The sequence below is a fragment of the Phaenicophaeus curvirostris genome, chromosome 1, assembly GCF_032191515.1.
Source record: "Phaenicophaeus curvirostris isolate KB17595 chromosome 1, BPBGC_Pcur_1.0, whole genome shotgun sequence".
Taxonomy (NCBI): domain Eukaryota; kingdom Metazoa; phylum Chordata; class Aves; order Cuculiformes; family Cuculidae; genus Phaenicophaeus; species Phaenicophaeus curvirostris.
The window spans coordinates 43,667,063-43,679,889 of record NC_091392.1 but is presented as its reverse complement, the minus strand read 5'-3'; the positions used below and the strand labels follow the sequence as shown (position 1 = coordinate 43,679,889).

The window sequence follows — 12,827 nt, the reverse complement described above, 5'->3', positions numbered from 1 at the left end:
CGCTGGCCCCAGCAGTGGGGTGGCTCACACTCGCCACCCCCGCCCGTCTCCACCAGCACCGTCTTTAATAAGAAGCGTGGAATATTTTAGCACCTATGGAAAAGCCACCACAGACGGTGGTGGCAGCCGTTGCCAGGGAGACGCTCCCAAAAATAGCCCCACTCCGCCAACCTTTCCCGATGCCGCTGTGGGGATGGGGGAGGTAGAGGAATGGAGGGATGGGTGGAGGAATGTTTGGAGGGATGGGTGGAGGGGCAGAGGGGTGGATAGAGGGATGGATAGAGGGATGGAGGGGGAGAATGGAAGGGGAAGCAGGAGCTGCTGGAAGGTTATCAAGTACCGCTTGACCCCCCTCCTGCCTGGGGATGAAGACAAGTGCAACCACTGTGCCAGCAGCATGTGCTTGGACACCTATGGTCCCACTTATCTGTGATACTCGCTAAGCCAACACAAGCCCTCAGGCCTTCTCTCCCCTGGGCAGGTCTGACTTTGAGTGTTTAGACCAGATAGCACAATTTTAGGCTCCTTAACACCTGCCAGCCTCCCTCTGCCACCTACCTTCAACTGTCCCATCTCTGTCCCCACTGCTCTGGAACCGCCCCAGCCAACCTGCCATGGTCACAGGGACGACGGTCGTGAGAAACCGAGGTGGCCCATGAGGCTCAACCCCTCCAGGAATGCCAAATCACTTCCCTCTCTGGAACCACCCTGGAATGAATCCTCAGGGCTGCCCACCCTCTTAGAGGGACTGGATGTAGTGCAAGACACAGCCTGAGGCAGAAATGGAAGGTGAGTCCAAACAGTAGCCTGGAGGGGAAGGTGCAGAAATCTTCCTGGTGGCAGGAAACAAATGCTTTACTGGGAGAGAAACACCCTTCTCCCATCTTCTCATGCCATTGGCATCACCTCGGACAGGCAGAAGTGAGGAAGAGCCCTCGATGGAGCTGCTGCTGCCTGGCCTTTGCAGGAGAAGGAGCCTCCCAGACCAGTGAAAGCATAGAGGGAATCTCAAAATTAGAACTAAAGGGGGGAGGTGGAGAAAAATTAACGAAACAACCCCAAATTCCCATTTTTAATGCCAAATCCCAGCTCGCTAGCCTCCCTGTCACCCTGGCGACATTCCTAGTTGTCACTATGGAAACAGGAGGCATGGAGAGAGCATCACCATGTGGGGTGGTGGCAGCGCCCAGCATTATTTTGAGAGGCAGGGAGACACCCAGTGCAAGGCGCTTCACGTTGTGGCAGGGAGGGAGGAGGGAAGGTTTATTTTTACTTGCTCCTGCTTCATGTGCCAGTTTTCCCTTCTCTAAGCTCCCAGGTGCCCCTCACTTTCCCAGCAGCTTTCCCATGGCCCTCCTGTAGGCCGCATAGGGATGTCCCATGGGGAGACCCCAGGCCCACCACCATGTCACAGCTGGATGTGCTTGGTTGGGTTGTTCCCCTGAAGTCCCTCTGATGATCACCTCACATGGCAGTTCTTGGTGTCACAGCAAGAGGTTCACAGCTTGGCTTGGGCCAATCATCTCTTCTTGGGAAGGAGCAAGGTGGAAAGAATATGCGTTTGCCACTGGCAACAGTCTCATGCCCTGCAGGAAGCTTCATCTTCAGGGTGGGACAAGAAGCCACAACGAGGAGCAGAGGAACAAGAGGATGACACAGCCTCACAGATGTTGTGCTTAGAGGGGACATGCTGGAAGAGACAAAACCTCCCACCCCTGCTCCATGGCTCAAACCTCTCTCTCTGCCTACCTGTGGAAGGACCTGGGACACCAGGGACCTGCTGGGCCACCGGCGCTGGGGCTTGGCTTCCAACAGCACCTGCACGGTCTCGCAGAGCATTGATGAGACCCATGTGGCTCTAATCTGATGGCTGGAAACCCAACTTCAGCCTGTCCCTACCCCATCGCTCCAGTGCCAACGCTGTCCTTTGGTGTAACCTGCTCTTCTCCCACTGCATCGAACTCCATCTTGATGTCCTGGCCAGGGGCAGGCAAAGCCCTCCTATTTTTTTGTGGGACCGAGTGGGTGTTTTCCAGCCTGGCGTGGGAATGTGGCTGGAAAAGCCCGGTGTGGCAGGTGCTGAAGCAGCAGAGGGAAAACACGGCAGTGAGCCTAATGGGCAGGGAGGAAATGTATGCAAATATATTCAGAAAAGAATCCGGTGATGCTAATAGACTTGTTAGTCCTCTCAGGAAGCACCAGGAATAATATTTTTACACTTTAATCATTAAGGAATTTACTCCGAGCGAGCCCATAAGGACAGAAGGAGACACAGAGGAGATGGCCACAGACAACAGATGGGGACAGCGAGGACAACGGCCAGGGTGGGCTCCCAGGCAAGAGTGGGTGAGATTGGGCAACCTTTAAGTAATCAAATTAGGCTCAGAGCCAGATATGATTAGCTCAGGGGTGAGACAAAAACTTAAAACATCCATTTGGTTGTATTAAAGCACTTTATATTAGTGATTGGATCATGAATATTGACTGGCCCTGTCATGACGGGGAGGTCTTCCCGTAGCTGCCATGAGACCTCCCATGGTAACCACTCCTGCAAGGACAAGGTTTATCCCAACCAGGCTGGTCAGCCAGGGCTGTTTCTGAATATATGAAAACTTCATAACCATCACTGCTAAGCTCCGTATCTAAAGGGGGCTACAGGAAAGCTGGGAGGGGCTTGTTGCCAGGGTGTGTAGTGACAGGATGAGGAGTGAAGGGTTTAAGATGAAAAAGGGTAGTTTGACATTAGATATTAGAAAGAAATGTTTTCCTGTAAGGGTGGTGAGACACTGGCATGGGTTGCCCAGAGAAGTTGTGGTTGCCCCATCCCTGGAGGTGTTCAAGGTCAGGTTGGATGGGGCTTTGAGCAGCCTGATCCAGTGGGAGGTGTCCCTGCCCAGGACTGGGGAGTTGGAACTGGATGATTTTTAAGGTCCCTTCCAACCTTAACTATTCTATGATTCTATGATTCTATGGTTCTATGGTTCTATGATTCTATGGTTCTATGATTCTATGATTCTATGATTCTATGATACAGCCACAGGGGCCAAATAATTCAAACCTCTCCCCACTTCTTTGTTTGCTCTGGGAGACAAAGTGGAGCACCAGGGAGAAGGCGCTGGAGGCGGAAGGAGGCTGAGAAGGGCAGAGGGCAGGAGGCTCCCACATGGGAGCAGGGCAGAGGTTTATTTACCAACTGGGAATATCCCTGGAAAGCCATCCCTCTCGGGAGGGCGTTTCTCAAGGCCAGAGGATGGGGAATCCTTTCCCTCTGCCTTTTCCCCTTTAACGACACTTCCGCACGTAACTTGAGACAAGTTTGGGAAGAAAAAAAATAAAAAGGAAGGGGAGGTAAAAAAAAGAAAAAAGGAAAAACAGAGAAGTTATTCCCGCCTCTGCCTCCTCCTCTCTCTCCTCCCCGGGCAGCCGGCAGCCACGTCACCCAGCACTGGCTTCTGGCTTCGTGGCTGCTCTGCAAGCTCAGCCCGGGGTTCTGCAGGGAACAAACCCCAACTTTTGGCCTGGAGGGGAGAGAGAAAAACCCACCTTGGGGGAAAGTAAGCAAGGGAGACATCCAGCTTGAGCGCCTGGCAGGGGACAGGCACTCACAACCAGGGGAGAGACGAGCCTGAACTTTTCTCTCTTGGAAGAGAAGGCTCTGTGCTCAGGAAAGAGAAAGTTGAGCCGGAGAGGAGCGTTCACTCAGTCAAGGCTCAGGGGACAAAAAAGTCCCTGCTATAGTCCTCCCTGCCCACAGAAAGCGTCCCGCTCCTTTCGTGCCAGAGGAGCCCTCCCAGCATCATGAACGTCTTCCGCATCCTGGGGGATGTCTCCCACTTGCTGGCCATCATCATCCTTCTGCTGAAGATCATCAAGTCCCAGTCCTGTGCCGGTGAGTGCTTCCAGGACATGAGGAAGGAGGGGGGCCCTTCTTGGAGAACATCTTGGTGAGAGGTGCAAGCAAAACGTGCCCAAAAGGCTAGGGTATAGCCCACTCAAACCGGTAGCCCTTCCCAGCGAGCTCTTTGAGGGAAGTCACCCTCCTCTACCTCTAGGAGGTCTTGTTGCCAGGAGGAGAGGGCTGTGTTAGAAGGATGTGATGTGGCAAGGCACACGGCCTCAGGCAGGTGCTGGTCTCAGGGTGTAGTGAAGGAAAGCAGAGGGCAGCAAGGCTGGAGGGAGGTGGAAAATGAGCACAAGAAGTTGTGGTGGCACCACAAACCAACAGTCTCAAGAGAAAGATGCTTCAGATCGGAGGTCCTGCCAGCGGGTGGGCAGGTACCAGAGGCTGCCCACCCCTTGGCAAGGAAGCCAGGGCAGCAGCTTCCCGCAGGACAATCTTGATCAGAAGTCATGGTTTCCTCCCCAAGAGAATTTTGGGGCTGGGCTGCAGCACCATGGCCGTTATCACGGGTAGAGAAAGAGGTGCCAAGTTCCGTCAGCATCCCTGACCTAGTCCCTGATCCCACAGCTCTTTCCGCATGTGGCAGGTGTCAAATCACACAACCCCTGGCGAGGTGGCCAGTGAAGGGGGCAGAAAGGCATTTTGATGATCTGAGGGCTGGGGCACCTCCCACACCAGGACAGGCTGAGAGAGTTGGGTTTGTTCAGCCTGGAGAAGGGAAGGCTCTGAGGAGACTTTATAGTGACCTTCCAGTACTTAAAGGGGGCTACAGGAAACCTGTGGAGGGGCTCTTTATCAGGGAGTGCAGGGGTAGGACAAGGGGGAACGGTTTTAAGCTGAAAGGGAGATTTAGGTTAGATATTAGGAAGACATTTTTTACTGTGAGGTTGATGAGGGACTGGCACAGGTTGCCTGGAGAAGGCATGAATGCCCCATCCCTGGAGGCTGGATGAGGCCTTGAGCAACCAGATCCAGTGGGACATGTCCCTGCCCAGGGCAGGGGAGTTGGAACTGGATGATCTTTAAGGTCCCTTCCAACCCAAATGATTCTATGATTCTATAAATTGATCAAAGCAGCAAAAGTGCTCACCAAGCACTGGTCCCTACGACCCGCGGCAGGGCTGGGGGGCATCAGCAGGAGTCTTCCCTGTTACTTGGGAGACTCCAGCCAGTTCTGAGGTAGCTCTAGAGCTACCACAGCACCCACATGCCAGACCAGGTTCACAAAGCAACATGTGTATGCACAGCCACTTCCGAAGAAGTCATAAGGGGAAACTGCCATCCTAAGGGTCTTTCCTCTCATCTGCTTTGCCTTCCTTTCTTCTCCCTGCCATCCAGGTATCTCTGGGAAGAGTCAAATTCTTTTTGCACTTGTCTTCACAACTCGCTATCTGGATTTGTTCACCACCTTCATCTCAGTCTACAACACCGTAATGAAGGTAAGGAGAGGGCAGCGCAGAAGGAGAGGTTCCCCTCAGCTCGCTGTGGTCTCACAGGGAAGTGAGGGTACACGGTCACTAAGTGTTTCAGCCAGAGGGAAGAAGGAGCAACTCCACCTTGATAGGATGAGAGGGAATGGCCTCAAGCTCCACCAGAGGAGGTTCAGGCTGGACATTAGGAAAAAAATTTTCATGGAAAGGGTCATTGGGCACTGGAACAGGCTGCCCAGGGAGGTAGTTGAGTCACCTTCCCTGGAGGGGTTTAAGGGATGGGTGGATGAAGTGCTGAGGGACATGGGTCAGTGATTGATAGGAATGGCTGGACTTGAGGATCCAGTGGGCCCTTCCCAACCTAGTCATTCTATGATTCTTCATCTGTCACTAAGGCTACATGGGGTTATCCACACAAAGGGTGGATAAAGATGCTTCCTTTGGTGTCACTGGCTATCTGTTGACCAAAAAGCCCCCTCACCACAGTCAGCAAGCAAGCTGAGCCCACCACGTTTAATGCCACAAAACCAGAAGTTGAATCAAGCCTGGGTGTCCCTGCATAGCAGGAGTGTTAAGAGACCCCTGTCATCAAGCCAACCTCTTCATACAGAGGCCTAGCAAGCTCAGGCAAGTGTGATCCTGGTTATGGAACAATCCTTAGTTGTCCACTGGAGTATCTCCAAGCAGAAGTCAACCCACAAGCCAGGGCAGAAAAATCATTCACCACTGGTCTCTTGTCCCAAGTAACAAGTGACAGGATGAGAGGAAATGGGCTCAAGTTGCAGTAGGGGAGTTTTAGACAGATGTTAGGGAAAATTTCTTTACCCAAAGAGTGGTGAAGCATTGGCAGAGGCTGCCCAGGGAAGTGGTGGAGTCACCATCCCTGCAGGTGTTCAAAAAGTGTGTAGGCATAGCACTTAGGGACGTGGATTAGTAGGGACAGTGGTGTTGTGTTGATGGTTGAACGTGATCTTAGAGGCCTCTTCCAACCTTAACAATTCTATGAATCTATGATTCTGATGATCATTACTCCATCACAGTGCCACCAGAACTGGGTTAAAAGATCTTGGCTTCGGCAAAAGCAGTCCTCTCTTTAGACACATAAAGTATAATCACAGGTAAGGTCTCACCATCCCTCTTTCCTTCCTGCAGGTTGTTTTTTTGATATGTGCCTATGTCACTGTGTACATGATCTACGTGAAATTCCGGAAGACGTTTGACAGTGAGAATGACTCCTTTCGCCTTGAGTTCCTGTTGGTCCCTGTCATAGGCCTGTCATTTCTGGAGAACTACAGCTTCACGCCCTTGGAGGTAAAGAAAGCTTGAGGCAGGAAAGTGGAGGGGAACCAGCAGGCAGCAGTTAGCAGCACAGTGAATAGCTGAGTTGGCAAAAGCAGGCAGGGAAGGCAGAGTTGGCAGGCTTTGAAGACCACACCACCTATAAAGCAGCTCAGCACTGTCTTCTTTCAGTCCCAGCACAGCAGACTCGTTTTCCCCAACTCCAGCAGCGCTACTCATCCTGCTCACACATTGGTGCTCAGCCAAACGAAAAGCTTTGGCTCTTAACACACATTAACCAGCACCAAGACTTTTCACTTCCTTCATGTTGTATCTCACAGATACTCTGGACCTTCTCCATCTACCTGGAGTCCGTGGCCATCCTTCCTCAGCTCTTCATGATCAGCAAGACCGGGGAAGCAGAGACCATCACGACGCATTATCTTTTCTTCCTGGGTCTCTACCGTGCCCTCTACATTGCCAACTGGGTCTGGCGCTACTACACAGAGAGTTTCTATGACCAGATCGCTGTAGTTTCTGGGGTGGTACAAACCATCTTCTACTGCGACTTCTTCTACCTCTACGTTACCAAAGGTAGGTAAAGGGGCTGGTGGAAATACAAAACGTTCATTCAGCACTCTTGCAACGTACAGTGGAGCGGCAGCTTGCCGTGCATTAATTCTTACAGGACTTTATTCTTTGCTGTATTTGTGACACACGTTTTCAAACCCAGTTTAAAAAAATACATGTCAGATGAATGCAAGTGGGCACCTTTGCTCACAAGGCTGTAGATAAGCACACCAAACCAAACCGAAGTTAAACCAGAGCCAAGCCTGGTTTAACCCCACCTTGGGAAATTAACAACCGAGGTATATTCAATTCTACATATTTTGAAAGATTATGAATCACACAAAGAAAACTTTGAAGGGGGTAGGGTGGGAAGTAGCTGTAGGCAGACAAGGTACCTGAGAAAGCAACTGCAGACGTACAGAGGTATTATTAAGCCTTCTTTTTCTTTTGATGGTAAAGATGTAATGCTCTCAAGAACTGATTCAGTAGGAAGAAAGGAGGTTGTAGTGAGGTGGGTGCTGGTCTCTTCTCTCAAGTGACAGGTGACAGGACGAGAGGAAATGGCCTCAAGTTGCTCCAACTGAGGTTCAGATTGGACATCATTGGACATTCCTTCCTTTTCCAGGATTAACCTGCCTCCTCTGATGAGTTATGCAGATGGCGTATTAGTTCCCTGTTGTTCCTTTGATAGGAATGGTTGGACTCGATGATCCAGTGGGTCTCTTCCAACCTGGTTATTCTATGATTCTATCAGGAAAAATTTATTCACCAAAAGGGTTCTCAGGCACTGGCACAGGCTTCCCAGGGAGGTGGTTGAGTCCCCATCCCTGGAGATACTTAAAAGATGGGTGGATGAAGTGTTTAGGGATATGGTTTAGTAGTGGACAGGTATGGTTGGACTCGATGATCTCAAAGATTTTTTTCCAACATAGTGATTCTATGAAGACAGGTGTTTGCATGGACAAGACACCTCCTTCTGTTTCCCAGTCTTCACTTCAGTGCTGAGCTTTGGTAAATGGCTGCTCACCAGCGCTAACAAGTGCATCAAGGGCATAGAATTCAGCAGGACACGCTATGGTTTGCTGAGGATGAAGCGTGCTTTAAAATACTTCTGTTGAGGAGAATGGAATTTGATAAATTCTAGCTAAGCTAACAAATCCTTTTAAGCTGAAAGAGGGAAGACTTAGGTTAGATGTTAGGAAGAAATTTGTTACTGTAAAGGCGAAGAGGCACCAGCACAGGTTGCCCAGAGAAGTCATGGATGCCCTGTGCCTGGCACAGATGTTCAAGGCCAGGTTGGATGAGGCTTTGAGCAACGTGGTCTAGTGGTAGATGTCCCCACCCATGGCAGGGGGGTTGGAACTGGATGATCTTTGAGGTCCCCTCTTACCCAAATCATTTTATGATTTTTTTCCTCCTTCACGTTCCCGACCCTGCCTGCCAAGAGCAGCAGTGACGGCTCGCATTTGATGCTGTGAGGGATGTATCTTTGGGAGCTCCATGCAATATTCCTGCTGATAGAGAGGTGACAGGAGCACTGAGCAGGTGGCTGGCCTTGGCGCATGAAACCTTCCTTCTGCCATTAGAACATTTTTGTATCCAGAAAAGTACTTTGTAAAACTGCCATCAAGGTGCTCCACGTCAATGCCTTTTTTTTTTTAACTCATTCCCATTTTAGCTTCCCCCAATTCATGTGTCCCGTGTGCTTCTGCATTTTGTGAGAAATCCATAGCCTTTGTAGTTGCAGACGGGAACAAAAAGGGGAAAAAAACAACTGGTGGCTTTCACTCTTGCATTGCTAGCGATTAAACTGCAAAATTTAGATGATACAGGAGGCAGAAGAAAAAAACATTTGTCCCTGGGACATCACAGCAGGAAGAGAACTGCCTTTTTTTTCCCCCTTTTACACAAATGATTTGGATCATGGGAGAGAAAAGGTGACCGAAGATATGCAAATACTTTGCAGTTATTGATGAAAAGCAGCAATATTATAGCAGGATGAATCTCTCACAGATTCTTGCAAAAAAAAACCACCATCTTTTCAAAACATTCCTAACATAGAACTCAGACAAAAGGGCAGCAATGCTCTAAAAAAAAGCAAAGATGTGTTACATAAAGCAATGTATTTAACAAGCCTTCAGAGCCGATACTGAAGCGTTGTAAAGGGATTTTTATAAAGATAACTTCTCTTTATCTTGTTTTCAAAACTAGATGAGCTCCTTTCTGTTTAACACAAAAACCTGAAAGATATTCCGAGGAAGCTTCCAGGTTCCAAAAAAGCTTGTATTTCACAGAAGGGCTGTGGTAGGAAGCAACCTGGGGGAGGGATCATCTAACCCCTACCCCTCTGCTCACAGCAAGGTCACCTACAGCAGGTTGTTCAAGGTCCTGGCCAGGGAGGTTTTGAGTACCTCCAGGACAGAGGCACCACAGCCTCTCTGAGCAACCCATCGTGTCTCACCACGCTCGCTGTAAATAATTTTTTGCTTACACAGAATTCCTCATTGCTCCACACCCCATCACTGCGCACCAACAGGCCCTGTCTCCTTCACTGCCCACTTCAGGCCTTTATACACATGGAAAAGATCTCCCTCGGCCTTCTCCAGGCTGAGCGCTCAGCACCTGCACTTCTATATCAGATGTTCCAGTCCCTTCATCATCCTCATGGTCTTTCCGCACTTGCTCCAGTATTTCCCTGTCTCTTGGACAGGGAGCCCAGTGTTGGAGCCACAGCTCCAGCTGACCTCACCAGGGCTGAGCAGAGGAAGGACCAACTCCCCTGACCTGTCACCGATGTAGCTCAAGAGGCCCTTTGCGTCCTTTGCCATGAGAGCACAGTGGTGGCTCATGTCAAACTCTGCATCCACCTACTTTCCAGCTGGGCAGCCCCCAACACATAGTGGCACATAGGAATGCTCCACCCCAAAGGAAGGAGGAGGCATTTGCCTTTGCTGACCTTCAAGAAGTCCCCGTCAGCCCATTTCTCCAGCCTGGCACGGTCCCTTTGACCCTGACTGACACAACAGCCACTCCCCGTCATTCTGCATCACCAGCAGAACACCAAGCACATACTTTGCCCTCACCTCTGTCACAGAACAAAGACGCTGAGCGCTATCAGCCCCACTTCCCACGCCTAGGGTGAATCACCCTTACCAGGCCACCAGCTGGACTCCACACAGCCAGAGCAGACCCTTCTCCATCTGCCTCACCTAAACTGATGGGCCCCAGGGATTTCCAAGAGGCCCTCCCCCATCCCAGCTTCCAGATTAGATGAGGTGGGGAGGGCTCAGGGGATCCGGGTCACAAAGCATTTATTCAGGTCAGGTTCTGTATTAAAGGAGGAGAGGAGTAGGAGGGTGGAAAGCACTGGGATAGAAGAGCAGACTCCATACTATGTCATTAAGAAACAAATTGGGAAATTAAAAGCACCTATACAAGAGAAAGTTAACCGTGGAAGAAGCAACAATCTTCTCCTTTCGCACAAAGGAGAACAAATAGATTTGGGGATTTTCCTCCCTTGGAAGCAATTTTTTAGTGGCTGCTTTCCATCAAGGATCGCAAACTCCTCCCCTTTCTCTGGATTCTTTAAAGTTACCCTTCCTGTTAAATTCTCCTAGCTGCTCCTTCCACCATGAACAGGATTCTCTTGAGCTGTTAGCACGCAGTCAGGACTGAGGACATGCAGTTGTGTTACATGAAGACAGCATGGCTCTATTCCTAGTGGCACATGGAGGATCCCTCAGAAGATCCACTCCATAGCCATAATTCCACTGCCATTTGCAAACCTGGCAATCCAGAACCCAGTGCTCTAAATGGAAGACTCAAAAAAAACATTTGTTGTAAGAATGAAAGTTTTAATTCCCCAAAGTTCCTTAATTACCTTCTCTTTCTCTGTGCAGTCCTAAAAGGAAAGAAGCTAAGCCTTCCCATGCCTGTTTGAAGACATTTCCACAGACACAACAAAGTCCGAAGACAACACTCATAAAATCACAACTTTCCTTTCCTGGCCCCTTTTGACTAACGGATGCCTCAGCCGAGTTGCACTCCAGTGCCAGGAAGACAACAAGGCCTGGAAAACTGGAGAGCTTTTTCACTTTTACGAGACTTCCCCCCCTTTTTGTTTTTAAATTTCTTCTTGAACTTGGTCCTAAGAGGTAGTGCTGGCCAATAATGAAGTAGCACAAGTTCTCTCAGCTCTTCCCAGCATCTACCTCCAAAACACACCTCCACCTAGATCCTGAGGCAGCACATGGAGTGCAAGGGAAACTGTCACTGCCTCTAGTCTTTTGATGAGCACCTACGGTAACGGGAACATGGTACTCAACCTGATACCACATACAAAGGCCACTGACCCATTTCATTTGTGGCCACATCTGACAGAGCAGCCACAATAAACTATTACTTTAACTCTATATGAACTAACCTCCTCCTGAAAGTTAGCTCTGCTGGACCCCCTCATTCTAACTCAACTCCTGTAACGTCAGGAAAAACATTCCCTTCAAATGCCATCAATTTTCCATGGGTATTCAAACATCCCACTGTCAGTGACAGCAGCTCCTTATCTTCTAGTAACAGGGACCATTTCAATTAAAATCCAGTGGGCTGCTAACAGGTGTTTCCAACTCCCTGAATTTGACTTTAAGAACTGGGTACAACAGGTGCAAAGACTGTTTTCAACTCCAAAAATAAAGACAAAGTTCACAATTTATTGACAACAGTGTTTTTATTTATACCTACAAAAGAAAACAAGATGGTATCAAAAGGACAATTTACAAACTAAGAATAGTAACATAGCTCTTAGTATCCTGTGTCTGAACACCACAGATCTATTAATCTCTCAATTCAAGTCTTCGTTAATACAACAGGAATGTGTTCAGAGACCAGCAGGTGTGTGAAGCAAGATGCTGATCCCACACAAAGCTGCTAACCCTTCCATTGTTCAGAAAAGTCCAAACATCAGTAAATTGCTTCAGGAAGTGGGAGGGGAGGAGACACCCAACTTATCTGACACTCCCACAAGCTTTTACAGATTGAGAAGAACACAAACAGTACTAAAACGCTACCGCTTTATCAACAAGGGCCCTCCAGCCGGCGTATAGAACAGAGCAGCGAGCACCAGGTGGGACAGGGGAAGTGCACACCACAGGGCATCTGGTTAACACTCTGAACTGAGCCGAGACCCTAGACTTCAGCTGACCTCGATGGCAACAAAGCACTGCAGGACTTGGCGTGAATGTTTACACGTGCACGAGTCCCCCCAAAAGAAGTGAAAGCTGTAGCAGGCAGCTGTGGTGGTCCAGAAACCCTTCGCAAAGACAGTCAGAGAGATGTCCTACTCCTACACCCCCCAAACACATTTCTGCATCGAACTTGCAATTTTTTTTTTTAAGTAAAAAAAAAAAAAGAAAAGAAAAAGCAAAGAAAAAGCAGCTCCACGTGTGCTTGTGAAGGAGGCCAAACAAAACAGACAGTGCCTGCATAAATGAAATGTCTCTGGCTTTCACTTAGCACAAGCAAATAAACTTCCTGCCCAAGCACTAGAATTAGAAGATGGGATGAGGGAAACAAGGTTCTGGAAGATCTCTCCCCTTTCCCTCTGTGTCAGCAACCTACCTGTGTTCTGCACAACAAAAATACGCATTCATCCC

At 49.4% G+C, this 12,827-nt stretch overlaps 2 protein-coding genes across 2 annotated transcripts in view; both read left to right on the top strand.

The window, feature by feature from the left end:
• SYNGR1 (synaptogyrin 1) overlaps positions 1-12,827 on the top strand; it is a 360,929-nt gene that overhangs the window by 33,192 nt on the left and 314,910 nt on the right. The window lies entirely within an intron of this gene.
• Positions 3,720-11,856, top strand: KDELR3 (KDEL endoplasmic reticulum protein retention receptor 3). Its single transcript, XM_069855998.1, has 5 exons — positions 3,720-3,889; positions 5,240-5,340; positions 6,484-6,642; positions 6,951-7,203; positions 11,079-11,856. Exons 1-5 carry the CDS (start codon positions 3,799-3,801, stop codon positions 11,117-11,119), a joined length of 645 nt encoding a protein of 214 aa, XP_069712099.1. The 5' UTR covers positions 3,720-3,798; the 3' UTR covers positions 11,120-11,856.